Source organism: Dunckerocampus dactyliophorus, chromosome 10 (genome assembly GCF_027744805.1).
Source record: "Dunckerocampus dactyliophorus isolate RoL2022-P2 chromosome 10, RoL_Ddac_1.1, whole genome shotgun sequence".
NCBI lineage: Eukaryota > Metazoa > Chordata > Actinopteri > Syngnathiformes > Syngnathidae > Dunckerocampus > Dunckerocampus dactyliophorus.
In genome coordinates, this window is record NC_072828.1 from 10,119,961 (window position 1) to 10,146,285 (window position 26,325).

The following is a 26,325-nucleotide window of genomic DNA, read 5'->3' on the forward strand; positions in this document are numbered from 1 at the left end:
ATTGTTTTTCAAAATTTTAGTACTTTTGTTTACATTTTAATTGTTTATTTCGTTTAATATAATAATACATTATTCTGCGGTTGCTTTTGGTTTAAAAACTCAATTTCCCATGAGTCTTTGCAATAATAGGAGAAAACAAATATGGCGTCCAGTGGGTTCAGTACGTGATTGGAATACTCTACCGTCCAGTTGACGACATAAAGCGGCGACAGGCAGCACAATACTGCGGAAACGCCCCCACTGCGGTGCTATCTCACGGCACCTATATTACCACACAAAATGTCTTCACCTAAGGCCAAACACTCCGGTCGCGGAGGCGGAGGGAGCCCGGTGCTCGGTGGCACCAATGGCCGCTACGAGTTCAAGTCGCTGACCAAACCGCTAAGCTCAGATTCGGCCACCGCGCGGCTGCGAGCCTCGGAGAGCCCCACACGCCGCCGGGGCTCCAGCTCCTCCACCGGCTCAGCGAGCGGACATGGGCCGTCGGAGGAGGACGGCATCCGTCTCAACCCGTCACTCTTCCGCGTGGCCCTTAGCTCGTTGCTCGCCATTGACCTGTGGCTCTCCAAGCGGCTGGGGGTGTGCGCCTGGGAGGACTCGTCTTGGGGGAGTGTGCGACCGTTGATGAAGCTTATCGAGGTGACGGGTCACGGCATCCCTTGGCTGGCTGGCACCGCCTACTGCCTCTACAAGAGCGACAGTGCAGCCGGGCAGGAGGTCATGCTCAACCTCCTCTTTGGTAAGAACGGCTGTTCCTTATCATGTACTTAGATTGCTGAGTGCAGACCTCCGCCAGGGCCAAACTGTCTGCAACCTATTGGAAAAAGTTTGTTTACGTGTGAATTACTCAACTAATTTCCACAAAACTTTGTGGAGGAGTGAAGCACAGACCAAGACCAAACTTTATAAAAATTAACAAATGTCTTATGTTTATCTGTGTTTTCTAGCAAGATTACAGAAAAACTCCTCAACTCATTCCCACAAAACTTTGTGGTGGGGATGGCGCATGGACCACTGACCAGTACATTTTGGTAGCGCATGCAAGTCTTTAGACCAGTGGTTCTTAACCTTGTTGGAGGTACCGAACCCCATCAATTTCATATGCCCATTCACTGAACCCTTCTTTAGTGAAAAATAAAATATATATTTTTTTCAAATTCAAGACATAGGTATATGTTTGTTTACTGGTGCACAAAATGACAGAGACAGGACGCTGACTCCCATCACGGTCCGTGATTCATGTGAATGCTGTACATCAGGGGTCACCAACGTGGTGCCCGCGGGCACCAGGTAGCCCCCCACGACCACATGAGGTGCCCGCAAGCCTGCTTTTCATTCAGGTTTTCAGTTAATAATGTGAGAACACTAGAAAGAAAAGTATTCTGAAACATAAAATGTGAGTTGTGGATACCAGCATTTTGTGAATGTTTTGGTAAAACAAGCATATTTGATCTGTTTGGGTTGAAATAAGGTATGATAATCATTTCTACAAAAATGAGTAGCTCGTGGCCATTTTCATTTTCTAAAAGTAGCTCTCACAAGAAAAAACGTTGGTGACCCCTGCTGTACATGTTTGTCCGACCACTTTCTTATTTTGCTCAACATAGTATGGATTCAAATATTAAGAAGGAAATCACACGACGTGCTACCACATCAGTCACACGTTGACTACTTGATGGTGCATTTCATTTGTACTCGGAACTGGGAAGTCGGAGTGAGAGTGACGTGATCTCTGAGTTAAAAGCGTTCCAAATGCCAAGTCAAAAAAACTTCACACTATAGCAATATTTTTTATAAATTATTTATTGATTATTTACCGTTTACACACGAGGCAGCCATCATTGATTGTTAACTCAGAGGTGGTGTGGATGCTCTGACTTCCAAGTTGAACATTCCGACTTCAGAGGGGCGTTTCAGTCGGGTGTTCCCGCTAGGAACTCGGAAATTCCGACTTCCAAGTACAAATGGAACACACCACGAGTGCGCTAAATTCTTCGCAGCAGTGATTGAACAAGGCAAGCAATGTAATGTGATTATCTGCAGCCAGTGTCAATTCATCACCAATTGACTTAATGGATCTGGTGTGTCTTAACCTCCGTGGCGGAGGCTCCGCCGAACCCCTCGGGTTCGATCTAACTAGGTTAAGAACCACTGCTTTAGACCCCTCAGGTTCTCTTGTTCAAAAAGCGACAAGCGGCATCTTGTGCCTTTTTCTGGTCTTTTTGTTGACTGACATGAAAGCACTTGATGCTCTTAACAAGCAGTGGGTGTTGCTGTGGGCCCCTCACATATAGAAAAAAAAAAATGACAAAAGGAAGCAACAGAAGAAAGGTAATTTGTATTTCTAACAGGGCTGTCAAAGTTAATAACGCGTTAACTGAAGTTTCCTTTAACAGCGCTAATTTTTTTGTTGGCCCACGATTAACATGCGCACGTCCTGTTTGACCCTCGCACCACACTGTAGTTTGAGGAAACACAGCGGCGTGGCAGCTGATGTGAAGCCAGAAGCGGGAACAAATATTGAGCAGAAATGGGCAAATAAAAGGGTATTTTGAACTGTACAAGCCTGCAGGACTTGTTTTTTTTTTCAGAGCGGTGCATCAACAAATACAGTCAAACTTGTCTATAGCGGCCACTAGAGGGAGTCTGCAAAAGTGGCCGCTATAGACAGGTGGCCTCTATAGACAGGTTGGCATCCAGTTTGAATGTTGACCAGTAGAGGAAAAAAAGGGAAAAAAAAGGGGGGAAAAAATAATAATAATGTTGACCAGTAGAGGGCACTGCGGACTGCGGATAAAAGTTGTACAGCACTATTAGGCTTATTATCATGGTTCATGGTTTTAATTCATCCTGAACATGCATATGAGTCAAACAGTAGCACATCACATAGTACAATTCACAATTTTGCATGTCCAAAAAGGAGTAGGAAGAAGCAAAGCTACCAGGGTATGAAAAAGTCACTGTTTCAAAACAACTAAAATAGTCCATCATACCGTCCAAGTGGAGGTCCAGCACGACCACTGTGTGGAAATACTTTGTCACGTCCTGTGTTATTTCCTCACAGTTCTGGCTTTGATAACAGCGACGTTATCTGCCTCATTATTATCAAGCGGCATGTGCCTTGTAGAGTTTTGCATTCCGTAGAGTGTGGATTTAGTGTGTACGATTCGATGCGATTAGAATTCAGAGGCTTGTGATGATTATCGATGCAACTTTCTTTGTGATCAATAGCTTGTCAATTCTTTTCGAGCATAATTTTTTTCTATATATCATTTCTTTTTACTCACTGTGTACTACTAAAACAAAGCATATTTGTAATGATCCACAATTAAAATAATCATGAAACAGATTAATTTCCCGGAGCTATTTGGCATTTCTGAAAAAAAAAAAAAAAGGAATATAGCGATATAAAGAAAAAAGCAGCGGTGTATGTAAGTTTATCTTCAGTACCTGCAAGATCCGGTACAAGCAACAGTACTCGATCAACAGCAGACGCTTTTCCTCCTCTGAAGTACTTTGACACCCCCCAAATTCCCTCCACATCCGACAGCCATTGAAAACCGTGGGAGATTCGTACAATTCGCTCTGGATGTGAACACGTCACTCACCAGTGTAGCTGGTCACAGCCACTCGTCGCCGCTCGTGTGCAGGCTTCGCTACGCGTTGGCGATGAGTTTTCGCCAATGACAAGTCGTTTGTCGCCTCCCGTGTGTGGTGCCCATTACAATTAGGTGCACCACCATAAACTGTCCGGGCGGCACTTCCGCTTTCCGTTTTTTTGTTTTGTATTTTTTTGTTGCGTCAGCATCGATTATTGACATTTATGAATCGATTAATAATCGTCAATGTCCGCATTGCGATGCATCTAAGGATCGATTATTTCTCCCACCCCTAATTTTGCATGGCTTTGAAGCTATTTAATGTACACGTATGTATTGACGCCACATATTGCAGCGTAAAATGTAAAGTAAATGACAAAATACACTAGTATAGCATTATTTAGTGAAAACATTGTACTCACGTGGAAGATTCCTTCAAAGGGATGCACATTTAGAAGATTTACTCCATTTACAACAAGTATCTCTTTGTATGCATGCATAGTAGCGCTAGGTGGCAGAACTCGATGAAGGCACACGTGTTGTCATTCCACCGATACGGCTGCGCTGTTGTCATTGTTGTCGGTCGACATATTGATGTGATTCAGAACAAGACAGGGGGCAAGGATAAGTGGTGTATACCATTTACTCTCCACTGAACAACAAGCAGCAACCACTTAGCAACAATTGCTAACAGCAATCACATGACCCGGAAGTGGAAGTGAAACTTGATGATGCAAGCGAATTAATCAAAACGCAGCGAATACATAATCCAACAACTCCAAAACACATGTGGACAAGTTGTGACTTCCACATTCACCATGCTATGAAATAATAATTACGTTTTTTTTCAATAATTTATGTTTTTTGGCATTTTTTCAGTGATTGTGTGTGTCAGTGATTGCATTTATTTGCATTTAGCTTTTATTTAATGATTATGTGTAGACTACATTAACAACTGCATTGTATTTATTTATTTTGAAATAATCCAGTTATTTTTTGTTTTATTTTAAATATATAGGTTCCACTTCCAATATGTTCTATAATATTTTAAAATGACTGTTCAACTGAAATTTTTTTTCCATATATATATATATATATATATATATATATATATATATATATATATATAGACAGACATTTCTTTTAAGCACAATATAAAAAACAAACATATTATTCATATCGATATTTAAACTGGATTTGCGCTGTTCTCTTGTATTTTGACACGGAGGTCTGTCTCACTCTGCTGTGTGTGGAAGAAACCGGTACATTTTGGTAGTGCACAGACCTCCGCTGTGGCCAAACTAAACAAAAATGAGAACTAAAAGTCTGTGTTAGTTAATGTGTCCTGGTACGATTATGTAACAATGACTCGACTGATTTTCACAAAGCTTTGAAGAGGCAAAGACCTCTGCCGAAGCTGAACTATTGAGAAACCTGCTCCTGTAACTTTGCCAGGACAGTTCCCGCAATGTACATTTTTGGTAAATAGTTACTCCACATCTGTGTATCGCAGTGGTGATCAGTCTTCTTTGCACCTCCTGCATCCAGGTCTGCTTTTGGACCTGGTCCTGGTCGGCGTTGTCAAGGCGACGGTGCGGCGGCGCAGGCCCGCCCACAACCGTATGGACATGTTTGCCACCTTCTCTGTGGACCGCTACTCGTTCCCCTCAGGCCACGCCACACGCGCCTCCATGTGTGGCCGCTTCCTGCTGGCGCACTTGGTGCTCGCCGCCCCACTGAGAGTCCTCGTCCTGCTGTGGGTGGCCACGGTTGGGCTGAGCCGCATCATGCTGGGCCGACACAACGTGACCGACGTGGCCTTCGGCTTCTGGATGGGCTACTGCCAGTACAACCTGGTGGAGATGCTGTGGCTCTCGCCTCAAAGCCTGCAAGGGCTGCTGGGACACTTTGCATAGCTAGCTAGCACACTGAAAGACTACTATTATATTATTATTATTACATATGAGTAACAGCTACACTGTTTTTATTATCTCTGTGAGGACTGTGCATTCCAATCCATGTAATTATGGAGTTGTTCATATTGTGGTTCATTCCAGCAGAACTCTCCATTCACAGTCAGCAGCACATCCTGTAAATAATTGTTATCAGCATATAAACAGCATTTCGTCAATAGGGGACAAGAATGCATGTCGTGTTTTCACCTTTGACCTTGACTATCTGGGCGGCCTTGTGCTGGCTCTCACATCGGTTTCATCTGGTAATTACAATGTTCCAGGTCATATTTTGGACCCTTTTTGGGGGGTCTCGCGACCCTTAAACAGTGGACAATTTGTCTGGCAGGAGTCATTCAGAGTGCTTAGTAAGATGTAACTTTTCATGTGAATTCAGTTTTATATGGTACCAAAATTTGATCCAGCCCATTTTTCAGCACCTTATTTTGGGTCCCTGTGGCCACATGCGGGGGGGGGGCTCCATGGCAGACGTTCATATCTGTTCATTTTTGGGTCCGCGTTATATGACCCTGGGCTCAGATATTGGTACCTCGTTTGTTAGATCAAAGTGCTCTGGGCTGCTAAAATGTCAAAGTGGCCCTTGACCACTTTCATTTTTCAGTGAATGGCCCTCGCTGGAAAAAGTTTGGACACCCCTACATTCCACTGAGGAACATTTACAATCCCATGCACATGATTTGGGATAGGAAAAAAAGGGTGTTTTACATCATTTAACATAAAACTACTGTATAATGTTTTTCTTATTTGAGTCCATATTTTGCTTGTGTAGCTTTTCCAAAAGGTGGTTCAGTTTGAGCAATGCTTTTGTTTGAACACGCACACACACACACACACACACACACACGCACTAGTTCATTAACCTTTGCTTGATGTCGTCTTTTTTGTATTGATTTAACAATTCAAGCTATGCAGCTGAAGGTAAGCTTACTTAAGTCTTATTCAGTTCAAAATTCAATGTATGTTTCACTTACCGTACACTTACATTTTTAGTCGTTTGTGTGCATGCGTGACAGAAATTTGATTCCGGTCTTAGTTATGTAACAGGATTGTTTTTTTTGTTTTTTTTTAAATATATTAATACCTTTCCAGAAGCATGTGCGGGCGTGTGTGTGTGTGTACGTGCGTACACACAACTGGATGCTCATTATAATGCAATGAGCTGCATGGTAGGTACTGTAGTTGTGAAAATCCAATGCCATAAAAGTCCATCATGAGCCATGACTTGTTGTGATTGGATCAAGTGTGTGTGGGAGATGGGGTGGAGATAAGGAACTTGAGGGACATTTTTAAGAGGTCTCCTGTCAGACTTTGTGTGTTCCACTCGCCAGCAACACTCACTTCTGTTGTAAGACCATAAAGGTAAGGAGCCCTCCACACACAGAGTAAGAATTGGCGGTCTTCTTTTTTAGAGGATTGCATGCTATTTTTGTTTGATTTCAAAAGCTTGTCAATCTGTTGTATTTGTTTTTAAATCTGGTTGTTATGTGCAATATGTCAACTGATTGCCCCAAAAGGCATTGATTTAGTCATTTTAATTTTTTTTTAAAACATTTTACATAGTTCTTGTACAAGTATGAGTTTTTTCATATGACTCGTACAATTACTATTTTGTTCTCATAATATTAGGACACAAATCCAGTAACATAAATATTTCTTTTGACTTTAGAATTTTTGGGTGGGGGGTGTCATTATGCTATGTAATTTTAATATAAGATTGTAATATCAATTTATTCCCATCCCTCATAACAATTACAATTTTAGTCTGTAGTGTTACCTTTTTTCCTTAAAGTCATTACTTTCAAATTCTGTGACTTTATTCTGGTAATATGACGTTTTTTGTCATAATTTTGCAGTGTATCATTTTCTCATAATAGATATTTTGTCACAATTTATTTTCTAATATTATACCAGTTTATTTACCAGGACTTTTTTTTCCTCTCTGGTAACAGTACAATGTTTTGTTTATTCTCAAAATATTACTTTTCTTGTATTATGACTTTATTGTTGTAAATTGACTTTATTTTTCATCAAATGCACCACGAACATCCCATTTTTTAACATTCTCAAATGCCACACAAATGTAAAAAGAAGTTAAACTGTGAAAATCATATTTTTTTCAAGTGGACTTTTGCATGCTTTTCTTTAAAATAAAAAGTGATCACGTATTCTGGACGAAAGAACGCACTGAATTTATTTATTTTGTATGGCTTGTGCACAATTGATGTCCTCACACTACAACTTTAATTTTGCAATAATGATTTTTCTGTTTTAAAAAATCCTTGGAAAATGATGATTTTATTCTGTAAATGTTAATATTTTTTCTCATAATAATCCAACTTTAGTCTCATAACATTAGCTGTTTTTCTTGTAATTTTAGTACCCTTTTTCTCATAAAATTAATACTTTATTCTAATTACATAGGTATTTTTTCCTCCTAATATTGCAACATACAGTATACATATAATACATATCGTCTAAAACAGAAGTAGGGCTTTTTTCTCATGACCATTTTTGCTACAAAATTGTGCTTTTTGTTGGTATTTGTATAATTGACCAATTAATTCCTGTAAAATTATTTTTTTTTTCTCGTACGGATAACATCAAACTGTTGCTAGGTTTTTTCTTCTAGTAATATTGTCACTGTATTCTTGTAAGAGGAGGACTTCTGTTCATAATATTGTATTATGTTTTTTCCTAAACAAGACATGCATGAAATCTAACATTAAAAAGTACCAAAATGTAATTAATTGGCTTTGTTTGGCTCATGCAGCTCCACCATGGTGCACAAAGTGGCAGTGATTGGCGCCGGCCCGTCGGGTCTGAGTTCCATCAAGACGTGTCTGGATGAGGGCTTGCTGCCAACCTGCTTCGAGAGCAGCGATGACCTTGGCGGACTTTGGAGATTCAAGGCAAATCCTTCCTTTGTGCACATTTCAACCACAAAAAAATCCATAGGAAGCAAATGTCACACACTAGGAGCACCGTAAAGGGTGGAAAAGTTAGTACAATTCCAAAGACCCCTGACTGAGAGGGGCCCCAGTAAATAGGTAAACGAATGTGGCTATCTAATTATGGTTTAAAAAAAAAAAAGTATGTATATATATATGAATATAAATATATATATATATATATATATACAGTCAAACCTGTCTTAGCGGCCACCTTTATAGAACAGCCGCCTGCCTATAGCAGCCACTGAAAAATCCCCCGCAGCAAATTTACATGTTATAGGCCCTGTGTATAGCAGTCACCTGTCTAACATGGCCAGCGGCCACCCATTTTGTCTCCCTTGGTCAATATCTGACGGCATATAGCAGCCAAATTACCAACTCAAGTAGAAGCTTCATGCAGGAAAAAGTTTCGTTTTTCAATCAATGAAGCCGTCGTGTGTAGACTTTAATTACTGAGTCCTAGCTCAGTCACAATCATTCACAAGATCCACACAAACTGTCAGTTGTTCCACATAAAAAGGCCGTCTTCTTTTGAGCTTGCTATTTCCTGGTCAAACATGTAACTTTAAGAGCATTTGCACCAAAACATTACCGCAAATTAGGCTGGGAACAGGACGTGCTCCCAGCGACGCTACAATAAAAAAAAAAAAAAAAACATACGCTAGCATGCATGCGGCAGCGGGAGCAAAACTGAGTTCGGTTGTACTTAATTGAAGTATTTTAGAATGTACTCACGTTATTTTTCATCAATCCTCATCCACTAATCCATCAAAGTCCTCATCTTCTGTATTCGACACAAACAAAGCCATCTTCTTTTCCGTTTGCTACTAGTCTGTTAACTTGTCAGTGTTATTCAGCTCCGAAGCAAAGAAGGAAACTTCTCTTGTTTCTTCTGCCAACTTTATTTCTTGAACACAGCCACCAGACAGCAGCTCAGAACACACACACATCTCTCAGCATCGTCTCTCCTTCCTGCTTGCCCACAAGGCAAAGGTTAAACAAGCCCCACTACATAGCTGTCCAGCCAATGCCTGTAAGAAATGACACCGTTTATTTCCTGGTGTGCACTGGTCAATACCGTAATGCCGCTTGTTGTGGGGAAGGAGAGACTCACGTCGCCGATGCACTTTAATGGCTTTATTAACAGCGGAGAACACTGCAGGACTTTACATCCACGCCAACATAAACACACTTCCCAACTCTCTCGAAACTCACAGCTAGCACTGAGCCTCGCTCTCCTGCTCGGGACGTCCACCGTCACTTCCCGATGAACTAAAGCTGTAATGACAACTCTGCCATATAAAAAGTAAAATATTAAAAGCAAGCGTAAGACATTACTAGCACAGCTTTGTTCTGTGGGTGGTGGATATATTCTATCAGTTATTAAGCCTCTAGCTTCCTTTTAGTTAGTAAAAACCTTGGCTATGATTGCACTACATTGTCATGTAGACCTACAAAGTACACTTGGAAGAGCAAGAGGTGAATAAATGTATTGCAACTGATGTGAAACTGATGAGGGGTAGGATTAAATAAGCTTTGCTTCTTTCTACTCCTTATTGGACATGCAAAATTGTGAATTGTACTATGTGATGTGCTACTGTTTGACTCATATGCATGTTCAGGATGAATTAAAACCATGAACCATGAACCATGATAATAACAAGCCTAGTAGTGCTGTACAACTTTTATCCGCAGTCCACAGTGCCCTCTACTGGTCAACATTATTATTATTATTATTTTTCCTCTACTGGTCAACATTCAAACTGGACGCCAACCTGTCTATAGAGGCCACCTGTCTATAGCGGCCACTAGAGGGAGTCTGCAAAAGTTTGACTGTATATATATATATATATATATATATCGTCAGAAAACGATTAAAACAATCTGTTGTCTTTGGTAAAAGTTAAATATCCTCACTGACCAAAAGTAAACTTTCATATTGACTGACCATCCCCCCCATAGCTACATGAAATGGTTTGGTCCACTACTACCTTCTGCCTACCAGCTTTGTAGCTGCAGCGTGTTGCCTGTCAGTCGGCAGTTGCGGCAGAGCAGAGTGAAACAATGCTGCCAGTGCCTAGTAAAATAAAGTCTGCAAGTGAAAAAAGGAAAGAGGGAAAGGTGAGCAAAGAGAGAAAAACGAAAAGGGTGTCAATATGTGAGCCTTTTTTTTTTTAGCCTAGCTGTCTGTTTGTCATGGAAATTCACCTGTTAGCTTAATGTCCACAATGAAATAAGATAGCGGCGTGTTAGCATGTTGTGTTAGCCTTCATCTCACTCCTTTTTAACCAACAGTTAATCAGCGCAGGTAAATGTTCAGCATGTATTATTAAATCAGTTGTCCCTGCCCCATTTACCAGATTTAACAACAGATGTCAGCAGCATCCTTGTCGCCCCATAACTTTACCCCTCCCTGTCCCAGTGAAGAAGGTGAGCAACACTGTGTTCAATGAGTCTGTGGCATTACAGAAAAGAAAAATTGCAATGACAGAACTTCAAACACAAATTAGTTTTCCACATAATGATTCCATTTCAACTTTTTCTTGTTGGCAGATTTAAACGTTAATGTATTGCATATGCAATTTTTTTTTTTTAACATTTTTTAGTTTTACAGGGAGACTGTAAAAGATGGCCTTTTGTTGAACTTTGCTATTGTATGCTGTTGTTGACTTGGTGATTCGGTGTGGCTGGAGTTAGCACACAGGTGCGCTCACCGGTAATTGTAAGCTTGTTGCTGCTGTGTGCTGCGTGCAGTGCTTTTTGTCTTCCGGCGTTTCCAAATCTTTCTTGACATGACCACGCCTTTAGCATGTTCTCTTGCATATGCAGACTGTTGCATGGGCAAGCACTAGCAGCACATATTACATTGGTAGTATCAAACATTAAGACAATAAGTGTTTTTTTCCCTGGGGCCCAGAATTCCTGGCGGTGCCTCTGCCTGCAGGAAACTGTGGCATTTGTTAACTGTGGAGGCATAGTTTTGTGTAACATTTAATGCTTAACCGTCATTTAAGTTTCAAAATAAATAAACCACTGTATAGCAAGACTAATGAACCTTGATATCCGCAACTGTGTGCGGTTTCCCTGAGCGACACACCATCGCACAATCATGAGCCAACAGCTGTTGTGAGGTGAGGTACACAATACCACAATTACTTTCATCACAACTATTACGACTCTGAGCCAACCTGTGGCTGAAAAATGGCGATGTGTGTGTTCCCTGTTGCAATAAAACAGCAAATGATGTACTAATTTACAGTATGAGTATTGGACACGAGTAGGGAAATGTGGGCTGACTTATTGTTGCTTTATCCATATTATACAGAGCAGCCAGGACAGAGAGACGTGTGTACCGCCTTATTTTATCTGGTTCTATTAGCATCAGGAGTGTCACAAGACACCCAACTCACGAGCTGAGACAATGCATGAGATTGGATCCACGGGAACGGGATTTTGACATTAATTCTATGAAAAGTACAAAGTTTGATTTAACCTCGACACAAAACAATACAGTTGTGTTTTGTAATGTTTACTGCCCACAAATTGACACACAACGATATAATTGTTCAGTATTATATGTCAACATCGTTTGAGACCAAATAAACCATTAATGTTATGATAATATATAATAATAATAATGTGTAATCATGTACATTTTCCTTTAATATGTCATCTTTCCCCCTCTCGTGGGCCCTGTCGTGCAGTGCTTGCTTCTCTGTCCCTCCCTGGCGCCTCTGGCTTGCGTGCTTCGTGGGTGTGGCCGTGCACCCCTCTATGTGGGGTCCTGTGCTCTTGTGGTCGCCGTAGTGTTGCTCCCTTGCCGGCCGTGGTGGTATGCGGGGGGCGCGTCGGCGTGGTTCATGCTGTTCTGGTGGCGGTCGGATCTGCCTTGGGACGTGTGGCTGGTCCGTGGTGTTTGGGGGTGGCGCTGTGGATGCTACCTCCGGTGTTGGGGCACTGGGGGTATCGCCTCTGGGGGGTTGGGTGGGCCGGACTGGGCGTCCTGGCGGGCCGGGTAGGGGCTGTGGTGTGTCCTGCGGCCTGTGGCTCGCCCAAGCCTGGGCTGTGGTGGTTGGCCGGTCGGTCATGTGTCCTTGGTCCCCCCCTGCTCGGTTTGGGCGGCGTTGGGGTGTGGGCATGTGGGGTCCCCGTCCTTCCTGTTCCACTGCACCACCTCACATACATATAGTTAGGGGAGACTGGGGACAGTTGCAACAGGGGACGGTTGCAACAAGCCTTATTTGTCTAATCAGTAACATGCTAGAGTGATGACACTCAAACTGCACATGTTCAGTTAGACCCTCTAGTCGCCAAGAAGAAAGCGGCCATATTGCGCATCTGGTCCAGCTTCTATCAAGACAAAGTTGTTTTGGAGGTATGAAAGTAGCTAGTAGTAGTTTTTTCACGAGCTGTATTTTTGTCATACTATCCTAATATTTTGTATGAATTACTCCAAACCTACCTGGTTTGAATCACTGTTTTGTTGACTATTCAGCAACATTGCTTACATTTGTCAATGTCACTGTGGCTAGTTAGCACGTGGGGATTTGTCGTGACTGATACTATGGGGACGGTTGCAACAGTTGCGAATATCAAAATAGACCACACTAGGCACAATTAATATATTTTACTGCTCATGATGGGCAGAATAGGGAATCATAATAAGACATTAATGCTAATGATAAACAAAATAATTCCCCAAATAGCTTGTTGAGCAAAAATGAGCAATTAGTTATTGTTGTATGTGTTGTGCTTTGGAACAAACTAAATACATTTTCCTGTGAAAACAATCATATAAACTTGTCATATAGTAAATAAATCATCTAAATATAGAAATTGTATTGTTTGTTTTCAGTATGCCAAGAGGGAGGAAGGGAGTCACTAACAGAGGGGTTCCCCCAGTATTTTGGAACGAGCCTCAGATATAATAACGGATGAAGGCAAATCAGTCAGAGCAGTGGCCAAGGCCTTTGACATATGCCACATCACATTATTCAGGTTCCACAAAAAAAGAAAGAATCTTGCAAGCACAACATCAAAAGAGAAACCACTTGCTGGACCAGTGATGATGTCTACAAATGTCACAACTGAGACTCTGAATGAAAGAATTTCTGTTTTGTTTTTAATTTTTCTGTGAGCTAGCAGAAATGTTCTGGGTTCTGCAGAATAGTTCAGAAGCTGCTGGAATAGTTCACGAGACAGAGATTTGTTGGGGAAGAGGCGAGTGTTGCAGTTTTATTTTTAAGCATTTGTGTGCCTTTTAACAAAACTTAAAAATCAAACTTCATATTCACTGGAGTTTTAAAAAATGTGAATTTTGTTCACTAAAACTGTTCTCTGTTTGTTCACATGTTTAATAAATGTGTTTGCACTCCAAATTATTCTATTCTTTTTGTCCCAAACTGAAATATTGAGTTTTTATAGCTTCCGTAACATTTGCACATTAACTCAAAGTAGGCCTATTTTTTATACAAAAATAAACTTAATAAATACTTTAATATTGTATACTGTGGTTATTTAAACAAAAAGCATACAATTTTGGTGAAATGTAATGTTTTTTGATATGTTGCAACCGTTCTTGATCGGTGTTGCAACTGTCCCCAGGTTTGGGGTCAGTTGCAACGTCTGAATTTTTTTTATTCAAATAAATATTGTGATTGATATGTTTTATGTATAAATGGTATGGCTATTTAGCAGACAGATGTAGGTTTACTATGTAAAGATTTGGTGTGCCTAGTCTAAATAATCTCTGAGTAATTGAGAGTAATGTAAAAAGTGTTGCAACTGTCCCCAGTCTCCCCTACTTTGGCCTACGGTCGGGCGTGGTTGGGGAGGGGAGTTTCCTTGCGGGGCTCCTTTGCCCCTGCCGTGCCACTGACCTGTTGCCCCCCAATTTTAATCGCACAGTAGACACTTAGGGTTTGGGGGGGCTGGTCAGGTGAGGGGCCCACCGAGCGGCAGCTGTCCCCCGATTTTAATTGCATCATTAACTATGATCCACATACACCCCTATCATATACATGCACACAGATACACCCCTCAGGGACACAGAGACCAGCTCTTCATAGCTGTCCTCTTTTATTTTATTTTATTTATTTATTTGTCTAATTGTAAAATAGACACAATCACACCTCATCACATTCACGGGTGGGGCAGACTGGATTGGGGTGCCTCGTGTCTGCTCCGCGGCGCCTGCCCGCCAGGATCGGGGGTGTGGCCGTGGACCTGGCCGTCGCGGTGGCTCGCCCGGGGTGGCCTGGCTTGTGGGATGCCTTTGTCTGGTGCGACTGCCTTTCCCTGGGGTGGCCCGTTGGGGCCTGTTTTTGTGATTCTTTTTTTTTTTTGTGATTGTGTGATTCATTCATTTATTTATTCATTATCGCGAGACAGCTTTTTTGTCAATGAGAAACCTTATCATGTTTTAATTGTGCAAGAAGATTTGTACTTTTTTACCTTTCTGTGGCGGCGTTATAAAAAAACAAAGAAAAAAACAACAACAAAAAAACACTGGTGGAGTAAATCTGGTCCAAACTGTTCCAACTTTTTCCATCGATGCTTATATACTGAAAAATAAAAAAATGTGGCGGCCATTTTCATATTTTACACATAGTAATACAGGATCGAATCAATCCAGTATGCTAAGAAGTTAAATACCTATTTAGTCAGTCCCGCTTATGTCGACAACCCATCTATGTCTATGTCGACCAACAAATCAAATCACCAAGCCCCTTCTTGCCAATAAATAGTGCAAGCTTAAGTCGACGGCGAACTAGATGGTCGATCACTTTTGTGAACATCAATTTTGAGAGGCAAAAGGGGTCATTTCTAAATGAAAAATAGGTCCTTTTATGTGGACATGTGTTGTAGTATTGTTAAACAGAGTGAAACGACGACATACTTTGGCTCTGGACACTCCTTCTTTAGATGCTCCCTGACATTTATTGCCTACTTCCCTGCAGGAGGTATCGGAGCCCAATCGTGCCAGCATCTACCGCTCCCTCACCATCAACATCTCCAAGGAGATGATGTGCTACAGCGACTTCCCCATCCCGGCCGACTACCCCAACTACATGCACCACTCGAAAATCCTCAATTACTTCCGTATGTACGCGGAGCACTTTAAACTGCTGAAGCACATCCACTTCCAGGTGAGACACATGCAGTTTTTATTTCAATTTATATTTGATAGGACACCTTCTTTCCTTCCTGACGTGCGCATCTTCTAGACCATGGTGAAGTGCATCAGACAGAGGCCAGATTATTCCCGCACGGGCCAATGGGAAGTGGTGACGGAGAGGAGGGATGGGAAGGAGGAGATGCACGTCTTTGATGCCGTCATCTGCTGCTCAGGACATTACACCTACCCCAACCTGCCCCTTCAGGACTTCCCAGGTTCCATTCCATATATGACATACAGTATATGGTATATCTATATTCATATATACACTGTATGGTATGAAAAAAAGTATATATGTGAGTATATGTATGTATATATATATATATAAAACATTTTTAATATATAAGCAATAAAGGATCCTCATTGATGTTCTTATGTTTCAAGTACATGGGCCAGACGTGGCCGTCAAAGAGGCCGGGGGGGTCTGGTACCGTGTAGTTCCTTGAGCACCTCCTCTTTTTGCATTCTTATATAAGCAGTGAATATCATGTTTTGCATGCATGCAATCTGTTATCAGTTATAATCAGGGTTTCTTTTCCACAGAGAAATCTTTTTTTTTTTTCAATGACATTTTAGATTTTGCATTTTCTATAAAATTAACAATTAAAATGTTAAACATTTTGGGAAGTATTATAGTGGTGTACATATATTTTCATGCAACCTGTGTAGGATCAATTCTCTCATAGCTCCTTTCTTAATCACCCTTGACCTACTTCGTCTAGTTCAAAGTCAGCTGGGATAGGCTCCAGCTTTCCTGTGACCCTCAAGAAGATATGCAGTAGATGAAGCCTGAAGATGTTGATGTTGTGCTGCAGGAATTGAGACCTTCCAGGGACGATACCTGCACAGCTGGGACTACAAGGGTCCAGAGGACATGCCTGGCAAGCGAGTGGTGGTCATCGGCATCGGGAACTCGGGCAGTGACATTGCGGTGGAGAGCAGCAAGTTTGCAGAGCAAGTCAGGAGCTCAATCTTCTTCGTCTACCATGCCATCTCACTGTCATGTCCTCTCATCTCCATCTTCCTCCTTGTGGTCACATCAGGTGTACATGAGCACACGCCGCGGCGCCTGGGTCATCAGACAAGTGTCGGATGACGGCATGCCAGTGGACATGAAGTACAACACTCGCTTCGTCCACATCTTGTTCCAGCTCCTCCCCATGAAGTTCCTCAACTGGCTAGGCGAGAAGAAACTCAACGCCATGTATGACCACACCATGTATGCTCTCAAACCCAGCCACAGGTACAGCTTCTGCACTGTAAAGTCTCTTTATGCCAATGATGCCGCCAAGCAATTAACATTACAATAATAAAAATTGTGTCACAAGATCTTGCGAGATTAAAACATTACAAGATTTCTTGTGGGCACTAGCCTGGGATGATGATAAATTTATGAATCAATCACCCAATAAATGAAAATGAATTTGATAATTTTGCCAGCCTCAATACATTGCCATGTGCATGCGTGTCTGTTTTCCTCGCCTCCCGCCTCCAAACAGGCAGGGAGAGAGTTGACGCTGTGCATTGTTTTCAGCACCTTGGTGCGTGTTTGTTCCATAGAACATGAATGGAGTGAGTCCTTTTGTCAGTCATACAGTCTCTTTGTCTCGGTGGGTGGCTGGCGACCAGTCCAGGCGGTACCCCGCCTGTCGCCCCAAGTCAGCTGGGATAGCCTCCAGCATACCCCCGCGATCCTAATGAGGAGAAGCGGTATAGAAAATGGATGGATGGATGGACGGACGGACCGGAGCCTTAGGAGATACAGAAGTGAAAAGGAGACAGAGGGGGGAGTGTGGGGACAAGATGGGGGACAATACAGAGAAAGACAACGACAACAGAACAACAGAAACAATGATAGGACTACATCAGCAAATATCTATGACATCCATAAAGTCCACAATAGAAATAACAAAATAACAACAAGCACAGTGCTAATACTGTATTGAGACAGTTGTACTTATTAATGGAAATACTAATAATGAAAATATGATCCTTAATAAGACTGACTGTTAGTAATCTTATTGCCGACATCACCATCACTATAATAAAAATGACAACATGACAATACCATGGATAAATTAGTGAGTTATGTGGGGAAGTACTATGTACTGTGTATGTATGCACCCTGAGTCGGGCGCCGAAAAGCACAGACGGGCAGAGGACCCTGGGGTACCAGACCCACAACCCAGATCCCAAGCTGCAGAGAACGCGAACCACTAGAGGGCATGAAAACACCAGGCCAGACCAGGCCCATGTCTGGGTTTTTCAACAGGACACTGCTGCAGTTCACAATGCCAGCCTGATAAAGGACTTCTTCCAGAGGAATAACCTCACTCTTTTGGACCTGCCTGTTCTCCTGATCTAAATCATTTGAGAACATTTGGATGGCAAGGGAAGTTTACAAAATGGACATGTTCCAGACAGTGGATGCCCTCTGTGAAGCCATCTTCACCACCTGGAGCAACATTCCTACTGGTCAATAGAATGTATATGTACTGTATTGGGCTGGTCTAGTGGTTAGCATGTTGGCCACACAGTCACAGTCTGGAGATCGGGAAGGCCTGGGTTCAATTCTCCCCTGGGCATTTCTGTGTGGAGTTTGCATGTTTTGGGTTTTCTCCGGGTACTCCGGTTTCCTCCCACATTCCAAAAACATGCATGTTAGGTTAATTAATTAATTGGTGACTCTAAATTGTCCATAGGTGTGAGTGCTTGTCTATATGTGCCCTGCCATTGGCTGGCGACCAGTCCAGGGTGTACCCCGCCTGTCACCCAAAGTCAGCTGGGATAGGCTCCAGCATACCCCCGCGACCCTAATCAGGAGAAGCGGTATAGAAAATGCATGGATGGATGTAGTGTATATTAAACAATGTAAATTGGTGACTGATCTTTTGCTCCAACTTGCCCTCAGGTTGTTCAGTCAGATACCAGTGATCAACGACGACCTGCCTTATAAGATTCTCTCTGGGTCAGTCATCATCAAGCCCAACGTCAAGGAAATCCGTGGCTCCTCTGTGTTGTTTGACGACGGCAGCGTTGTTGAGAAGGTCAGAACTTTTCTGGAAGCTTCACCTTCAACACCAAGTTCTAACCTTTCCTTGTGTCTTTGTTTCAGGTGGATACCATTGTGTTTTCCACGGGTTACAACTATGACTTCCCGTACTTACCCAGCAGTGCTCTGTACAAGTCAGGGCACCGCGTCGGTCTGTACAAGCACGTCTTTCCTCCCACCCTGGAGCACCCCACCCTGGCCGTTGTAGGTTTCATCCACGCCCTCGGGGCCATCATGGCGCAGGCCGAAATGCAGGCACGTTGGGCCACGCAAGTCTTCAAAGGTGAGGTTGTCAAAAAAGTGTGAATGCCGGAAGAGAGGTGGGACATCACCTGTGTAATAGGGTATTCAGCAGTGTGTAATGCCCTGTACCCATATTTTATCTGCCAAACCAAGCAATGGCGCTGAAGTTACGTGTTCGCTGTGTTCTGTGTGCTTATTACAGCAGACTTGGTATAGTTTTGGCAACAGAAAGTGGCTTTATTGTTGTTTTACTGTCAATATTCCATGATCAGAGGTAACGGGGGGGGGGGGGGGGGGGGGGGGGGGGGGACACCATTTGTGTGAAAAGGTAATGTGCAAAGCTGGCACCACAGTCTGAAGTTCAACACCTGCACTGCAAAAACAGCTATACTTGAAAGAAGCCCAAATTATCTTAAAATCAGACTGTTCTTACTTCAAGCAAAAGATTTTGCCAATGGTGTAAGCATAATTTGCTTGGCTAGAATTCTTATGACTTTAATATTTTTCTTGGGACTTTTAAGAATATAATAAGTCCTAAAATAAGCAAGTTGTTCTTAATCACATAGCTAGATTTAAGTAAAATGTTCTTATTGCAAGGTAAGAAGTAAGCCAAATGCTCTTATAAGTTTCACAAATTGAGATAAAATTTGCTTTTATGAGACTGGATTTAAGCAAAATGTTTTTACATGAGTATGATTCTTTAAGAAAGATTTTCCTGTAGACGAACAACCATTCATGCCTGTGGACAATTTTTGGATTCTGCGATTAACCTATCATGCATATTGTTGGAATGTGGAAGGCAGCCAGAGTACACAGAGAATACCCACGGGGAGAATGCGTAGGTCCTGCACAGAGATGTTCCAACAGAGATTTGCACCCAGTTTGTCTTGATTGTGGGGCCAACATTCTAACCACTCCGCCACCGTGCAGTCTTGTTGGCATGTTAGTTATGTTGGTTACTTCACCGGTCCGAGCTTTTCCACAAGCATGAAGCAAATTACATGGAAGGAACTTTATTTAAAATGTAAAAAAGTGTGATTGTACCTAAAATTCACTTAACTCGTTCAATACTAGAGACGTGTTTATACATTTTTATAAACCTTAACGCCCAATCCCAAAGACGTATTTAGAGGTCTTTTACGTTTTTCTTGTGCGAGAGTTAAAAAGTGATGACACAAGTGCACTTGAAGATGTCACTGTTAGAGCACTTTTGTCATAAACACGGGCACAAGGTGGCAGAAGTGCATTTGATAAGAGCTTGGCATGGCGGGAGTGAGAGCGTGGAGGAGTGTAGCGTGCAGGAGGTTACTATTGTTGGGAAATTTGAGCGCATGCACACGCACACACACGGTTTAGGTCCAAATGTGAAAATTGTAACAGTAAAATCACACACGGGATGTAAAATACTTCAAATTGTCTTCGTCTTTGCATCTTGTAGGACATAAGAAGCTGCCCTCAAACCAGGCCATGGTCAAGGCTGTGGAGAAAGACACCAAGGACATTGACCAAACGTACGCGTCATCATATTTCGCAACAAATGTTCCGTATTTACATATTTTACGCTCATCTTTCTCACCGTGTCCCCTGCAGTTACATCGTGTCCAAGCTGACGCCGCTACAGGTGGACTTTGTGTCCTACATGGACGACCTGGCCGGAGAGATCGGAGTGCGACCCAACCTCCTGTGGCTCCTCATCACCGACTACCCACTCTTCAAGAGGGTCCTGTGGGGGCCTGTCACCACCTACCAGTACCGCCTGACAGGGCCCGGCAAGTGGGAGGGCGCCCGGCAAGCCATCTTCACGCAGTTTGACCGCATGTTGAAGCCCCTGAAGACCAGGAAGGTCGGCCATCAATCGCATCACTCGTTTTGGGAGCGTTGGTTCTAGATGTTAGCTTCCTGTTTGTTTCCAGGTGCCTGAACAGGAACAAAATGGCTCCATTTCGGGTCGCCTGTTCAAGCTGAGCCTCTCCCTCATGGCCGGAGGAGCCGCAGTCTTCTACGTTCATGTTCGAGACCCTTCTGTTTTTCCCAACCTGATGGCCAAACTTAGGGTGACAATAGTTTGATTTCCAAAAACCAGACCCTCAGCCCGGAAATGAGATACTGAAATGATGCTCAAAGTCATTTTGATACTAATGGAGAGGAGGCATACTTTAAGCCAAAGACACCAATTCAGATACATTTTAGATCATCAAACAAATGTAAATATCAGTCAATGACAACACGACTGAACACAAAATGTAGTTTTTAAATGAAACTTTTTATTATTAAGGGAGGAAAAAAAATCCAAACCTACATGGTCCTGTGTGAAAAAGTGATTTCCCCTTAAACCTAATAACTGGTTGGGCCACCCTTAGCAGCAACAACTGCAATCTAGCGTTTGTGATAACTTGCAATGGAGTCAGGAATTTGGCCCGCTCATCTTTGCAGAATTGTTGTAATTCAGCCACATTGGAGGGTTTTCCAGCATGAACCGCCTTTTTAAGGTCATGCCACAGCATCTCAATAGGATTCAGGTCAGGACTTTGACTAGGCCACTCCAAAGTCTTCATTTTGTTTATTTTGAGGCATTCAGAGGTGGACTTGCTGGTCTGTTTTGGATCATTGTCTTGCTGCAGAACCTAAGTTGGTTTCAGCTGGAAGTCACAAAAAGATTGCCGGACAGACAAAATTCATGGTTCCATTAATCACAGCAAGTCTTCCAGGTCCTGAAGCAGCAAAATAGTCCCAGACCACCACACTACCACCACCATATTTTACTATTGATATGATGTATTTTCTGAAATGCAGCGTTACTTTTACGCCAGATGAAATGGCACACACACCTTCCAAGAAGTTAATGTGTTGTCTCGTTAGACCACAGAATATTTTCCCAAATATTTTTTTTTTGGCAAAATTGAGATGAGTCTTCATGTTCTTTTTGTTCAGCTGTGGTTTTCGGCCCGGGACTCGGCCTTGCAGGCCGTTTTTGCCCAGTGTCTGTCTTATGGTGGAACTGATCTTAACTAAGGTAAGTGAGGTCTGCAGTTCTTTAGATGCTGTTGTGGGGTCTTTTGTGACCTTTTGGATGAGTCGTCACTGTGCTCTTGGGGTCATTTTGTTTGTCTGGCCACTCCTGCATGCTTTGGATTTTTTTTTCCTCCCCTAATAATAAAAACTTTCACTTAAAAACTGCATTTTGTGTTCAGTTGTGTTGTCATTGACTAATATTTAAATTTGTTTGATGATCTGAAACATTTAAGTGTGACAATCAATTAAAAATTGTAAAAAATAAGCAATCAGGAGGGTGGCAAACACTTTTTGACGCCAATGTAGGCTTCTCAGAGGGTTTATTATGCCTAAAATAATATCTCTTTGATAAGTTTCACTGGTGCAAACATCATTTTAAAATCTCTGGAATGAAATAATGCTAGAAATGTGTTTTTCGTATTAAAAAAGTGCTTATAAGAAGATAATACGTCTTTTTCCTGGACAAATAAGTACAAAAAATTGGGGCTGTCAAAAATAGCACATTAAGGGCGGTAACTAATTTATTTAAATTATATTAATTTTTTTTTTATAATTAAAGCATGTGCACAATGTCATGCCACCCCTCTCTGTTATGACGACAGATGAGGGCACAATACCGGTCTTATAGAACTTTATTCTGACCTGAACACATCAACAGCAATACAATTCTAACGCCATATATGTGTCTTCAAGTCACAAACACGTCTCTAGTCGTCCTCTGTACGACACTTCTTCATTGTCACTATGACAACAAGGTGCATTCAGGGACACTCCGAACATCATAACAACATCTTTATTTTATATGTATAGTATGTTTAGTCTAAATGAAAGCCAAACTCTAAATGAAAGAGAGAAAAACAGTAATGGGATATTATCACACACTAGCGTAACTGCGGAAGTACAGTTTGCATTTAAGTATGCCCGGATATCCCAGAAATCGCAATATCACGGTTCGAGTATCGATCCCTCGCTATATCACGTTTTTTTTCAGAAATTAATGAATTAACAAAAGATTGCTGTTTTGTGTTTGACTATGGTATATTTTTAGTCAAAACAATGCAAGTGATATGTAGTATTCTGGTCACTAGGCGGCAGTAATGGCACAAAATAGAGACGTTATCTTATATTTCCTTAACACTGCATGAGTTCATGAAGTCAGCCATGGCATGTCCATGATAGAGTGAAAGTTTTTGGCTTCTTAAGTTAAGAACAAATCAATTTTAGGCTAACTGGTTAGCTCACTCGCTCGCTGCCAGCTTGTTAGTGCCCTAGCTTGCTAGCTACCTGCCGTCTGGAGTCCTTGCAGCACAACAGTTGAGCAATGTGTTGTAAACAAAGAATAATAGGAGTGTAGAGGTGACTATATGGGTGTTATTTCATGGCTACAGGGCTCTAATAATGTTAAAAACGGTATTTAGAAAGTCATAAACAATTTTTCTATGCTCTAGGTATGAAAATATTCCATTTATTAATATTAAATCCTATATCACAAAAATTCATTTATCGCCGTCGGGTCTGGAACCTTTTAACCGCTATAAACAAGGAGCAACTGTACACTCAAAACAGTGCATTCAACATCAAAAATGATGTGGTGTCTTTGAACGAAACCCTCATGACCCATAATAACACGGTTAAAGTGTGATTCAAAAGTTCTGCTACTAGTGAAGAGACTGGTGTTTATTTTAAAATGTGTGCTATCTATTAGCATGATTAAAATGTTCAGTTTATTTGAAGCTGTTATATATTGTTATATAATGTCATTTCTCTTTTGTTCATAAAATACAGTAAAAAAAAAAGGGCATATTTCACACATAGTTGCAAATGGTGATTAATCATGATTAATTAATTATTGATCATGATTAACATTTTTCAGCCCTACGTAAAATGAAATAAATTTAAAGGGATAGTTCGGATTTTTTGACATGAAGTTGTATGACATCCTCATCAGCAGTGTAGCGTATCAACAGCGACTCACCCCCCACTTGGTCTCCTAAGTCCAGTTCTGGTTGGATTTTGGCGATGAAGAACATAGTTCCAGGTAGTTGCTGGGGTTTCACAAGTAAGGAGTTTGGCTTCTCAAAAAATATTCGTTCAAAAGTGTAATACATGTCAGACTCAGGGAGCCGTGTTACTTGGATCCCGAAATGCAGACACAGGGGTTAGTCCAAAAGTTCAAAATATATTTAATGAACAACAGAGGAGGCACAAAACAGGAACTCAGGGCGACGGTGCAAAAAAACTAAGGAGGGCACCGTGGGCAGAAAACAAGAACAGCTATGAACTAAAGAGTGCTGGAGTGCCACTTGAGCTGGACGGAGGTCTGGTGCAGCAGGTGGACTTAGCTGGTTGGAGTAGCGTGAAGAACTGCAACAGGAGAATACAGGTAAGCAGGAGAAGTGCACATGGTTTGGAAGCACCAACATGGAGAATAATCCAGCACTGGCTGGCTGCAGGTGAGGAGACTAAAAAGGTAGCTGATTGAACACAGCTGCAGGGATCCGGCAGCTCCGCCCAGCTCAGGAGGTGTCACCGTCTGAGCAAGTAAGCAGAGGAGAGGTCAGCAATAACATACAACATAATGGAAAACAGCACAAAACTAAAACAGGCGACAAGTGTCACCGTAGCGCGTGACAATACATTTGCATTACAAAAATGCCTACTCAAAAAAAACAGACCACAGTAGGTTTGAGTAGGCGTTTTTGTGATGCGAATGTATTACTCTTTTGACTGCATATTGTTTTGAGAAGCCAAACTCCTTATTTGTGAAACCCCAGCTACTACTTGGACCTACATTCTTCATCACCAAACTCCGACCCGTACTGGACTAAGGGGGCCAAGTGGGGTGTGAGTCGCTGTTGACGGACTACACTGCTGATGAGGATGTCATACAACTTCATGTCAAAAAATCCAAACTATCCCTTTAACTATATTAGTTAATTAAGTTAATTAACACCATTCTAATGGCCATACATTTTATGACCGAATGAAAAACAATGAAAACCATAAAATTTAATCAATTTTTTTAAAAAAAGAAAAACTAGGACAGGACATGAAAAAAAGGACATGTCCGAGGAAAACAGGACCTTTGGTCACCCTAGCCAAAATGTGTCTCCAAGAAGTCTGGTATCAATGTGCGCCATCCTAACTTTTGGACCATCTATACTGTATTATACAGTATATAGGACATACACACTGTACTCTATATGCTGTCAATTGTTTCAACAGGTGGGTCAAAGGCCACCTTAAGCATTTTGAAAATAAAACAAAAACATATTTCGGTGCTGTTGGTGATCTCTTTCAAGAGTTGATTAGTTTTAGTTAGTTCTATCTGGCAGGATTATGCCAAAACTACAAAAGAAATGTGCACACATTTTGTAGAGGTCCCTGTTTGTTAGCGAGCATCGTCATGTTTTCATGTTTACTAGCTCCTGTGGTAGGTTTTACGATTACGTTTGGATCATAGATCATAGCTGGTTTGTGAGTTTGTCAGTAGCCAGGAAAAGTTAGCTGCTTTCCTCACAATTTTATAGAGCTTTAACTTGCTCGTCAGTCAGTCAGTTAGATACCTATCTGCCAGGATTAATTACTTAATGAGCTACTAGTTAGTTTGTTAGCTTGCAGGAGTGCTGTAAATCCCAGCTGAATGCCAAGGTTACCTTCTGGGACCACCAGTGAATGGCAAGAATCTGCGAGTAATTGAGACCTGTAGGATGATATTGTTTTGTTAACTTGTAATAATTATTACAAGTAGATTTTAGAATAACTGTTTGCATTGATTGATTGATGAATTATTAACATTAATATAAGTACAGTACAAATATTAATATAACTGTTTTACAGTTAACTGAGTGAGTGATTACAAGTAGTTTATAGAAATAATATATTTAATTTAATTTTTATTAAATATATCCATCCATCCTTTTTCTATGCCACTTATCCTCACGAGGGTCGCGGGTATGCTGGAGCCTGACCTATCCCAGCCAGCCAATCGCAGGGCTCATATAGACAAACAACCATTCACACTCACATTCATACCTATGGACAATTTAGAGTCACCAATTAACCTAACATGCATGTTTTTGGAATGTGGGAGGAAACTGCAGTACCCGGAGAAAACCCGCACACACACGGGGAGAACATGCAAACTCCACACAGAGACGCCCAACGGAGATTCCAACCCAGATCTTACCGATCTCCTGACTGTGTGGCCAACGTGCTAACCCCACGGCCACCGTGCGGCCCCAATCAATATATAAAATATAAATGTATTATATCTATCCCCGTGGTCGGTTTTCTCCGGGTGCTGCGGTTTCCTCCC

General features: G+C 41.8%; 2 protein-coding genes across 2 annotated transcripts; both read left to right on the forward strand.

Moving 5' to 3' along the window:
- The first annotated feature begins 112 nt into the window (after positions 1 to 112).
- Positions 113 to 6,575, forward strand: plpp6 (phospholipid phosphatase 6). Its single transcript, XM_054789010.1, has 2 exons — positions 113 to 739; positions 5,148 to 6,575. The coding sequence occupies exons 1-2, from the start codon at positions 280 to 282 to the stop codon at positions 5,513 to 5,515; spliced, it is 828 nt and encodes a 275-aa protein (XP_054644985.1). The 5' UTR covers positions 113 to 279; the 3' UTR covers positions 5,516 to 6,575.
- Positions 6,576 to 6,766: 191 nt separating this feature from the next.
- LOC129188458 (flavin-containing monooxygenase 5-like) lies at positions 6,767 to 25,044 on the forward strand. Its single transcript, XM_054789009.1, has 11 exons — positions 6,767 to 6,931; positions 8,343 to 8,481; positions 15,483 to 15,671; positions 15,750 to 15,915; positions 16,516 to 16,658; positions 16,744 to 16,943; positions 18,612 to 18,747; positions 18,816 to 19,035; positions 20,434 to 20,506; positions 20,586 to 20,838; positions 20,909 to 25,044. The coding sequence occupies exons 2-11, from the start codon at positions 8,350 to 8,352 to the stop codon at positions 21,062 to 21,064; spliced, it is 1,668 nt and encodes a 555-aa protein (XP_054644984.1). The 5' UTR covers positions 6,767 to 6,931; positions 8,343 to 8,349; the 3' UTR covers positions 21,065 to 25,044.
- The last annotated feature ends 1,281 nt before the right edge of the window (positions 25,045 to 26,325 follow it).

What these genes read in the sequence shown, in the direction of transcription:
- plpp6 (XM_054789010.1), top strand. Translation starts at nt 280, where the DNA reads ATGTCTTCACCTAAGGCCAAACACTCCGGTCGCGGAGGCGGAGGGAGC. An exon ending in CATGCTCAACCTCCTCTTTG is followed by an intron (nt 740 to 5,147) that starts GTAAGAACGGCT and finishes TCCTGCATCCAG; the next exon opens with GTCTGCTTTTGGACCTGGTC.
- LOC129188458 (XM_054789009.1), top strand. Translation starts at nt 8,350, where the DNA reads ATGGTGCACAAAGTGGCAGTGATTGGCGCCGGCCCGTCGGGTCTGAGT. An exon ending in GCTCTCAAACCCAGCCACAG is followed by an intron (nt 16,944 to 18,611) that starts GTACAGCTTCTG and finishes ACTTGCCCTCAG; the next exon opens with GTTGTTCAGTCAGATACCAG. An exon ending in GGCCACGCAAGTCTTCAAAG is followed by an intron (nt 19,036 to 20,433) that starts GTGAGGTTGTCA and finishes TGCATCTTGTAG; the next exon opens with GACATAAGAAGCTGCCCTCA.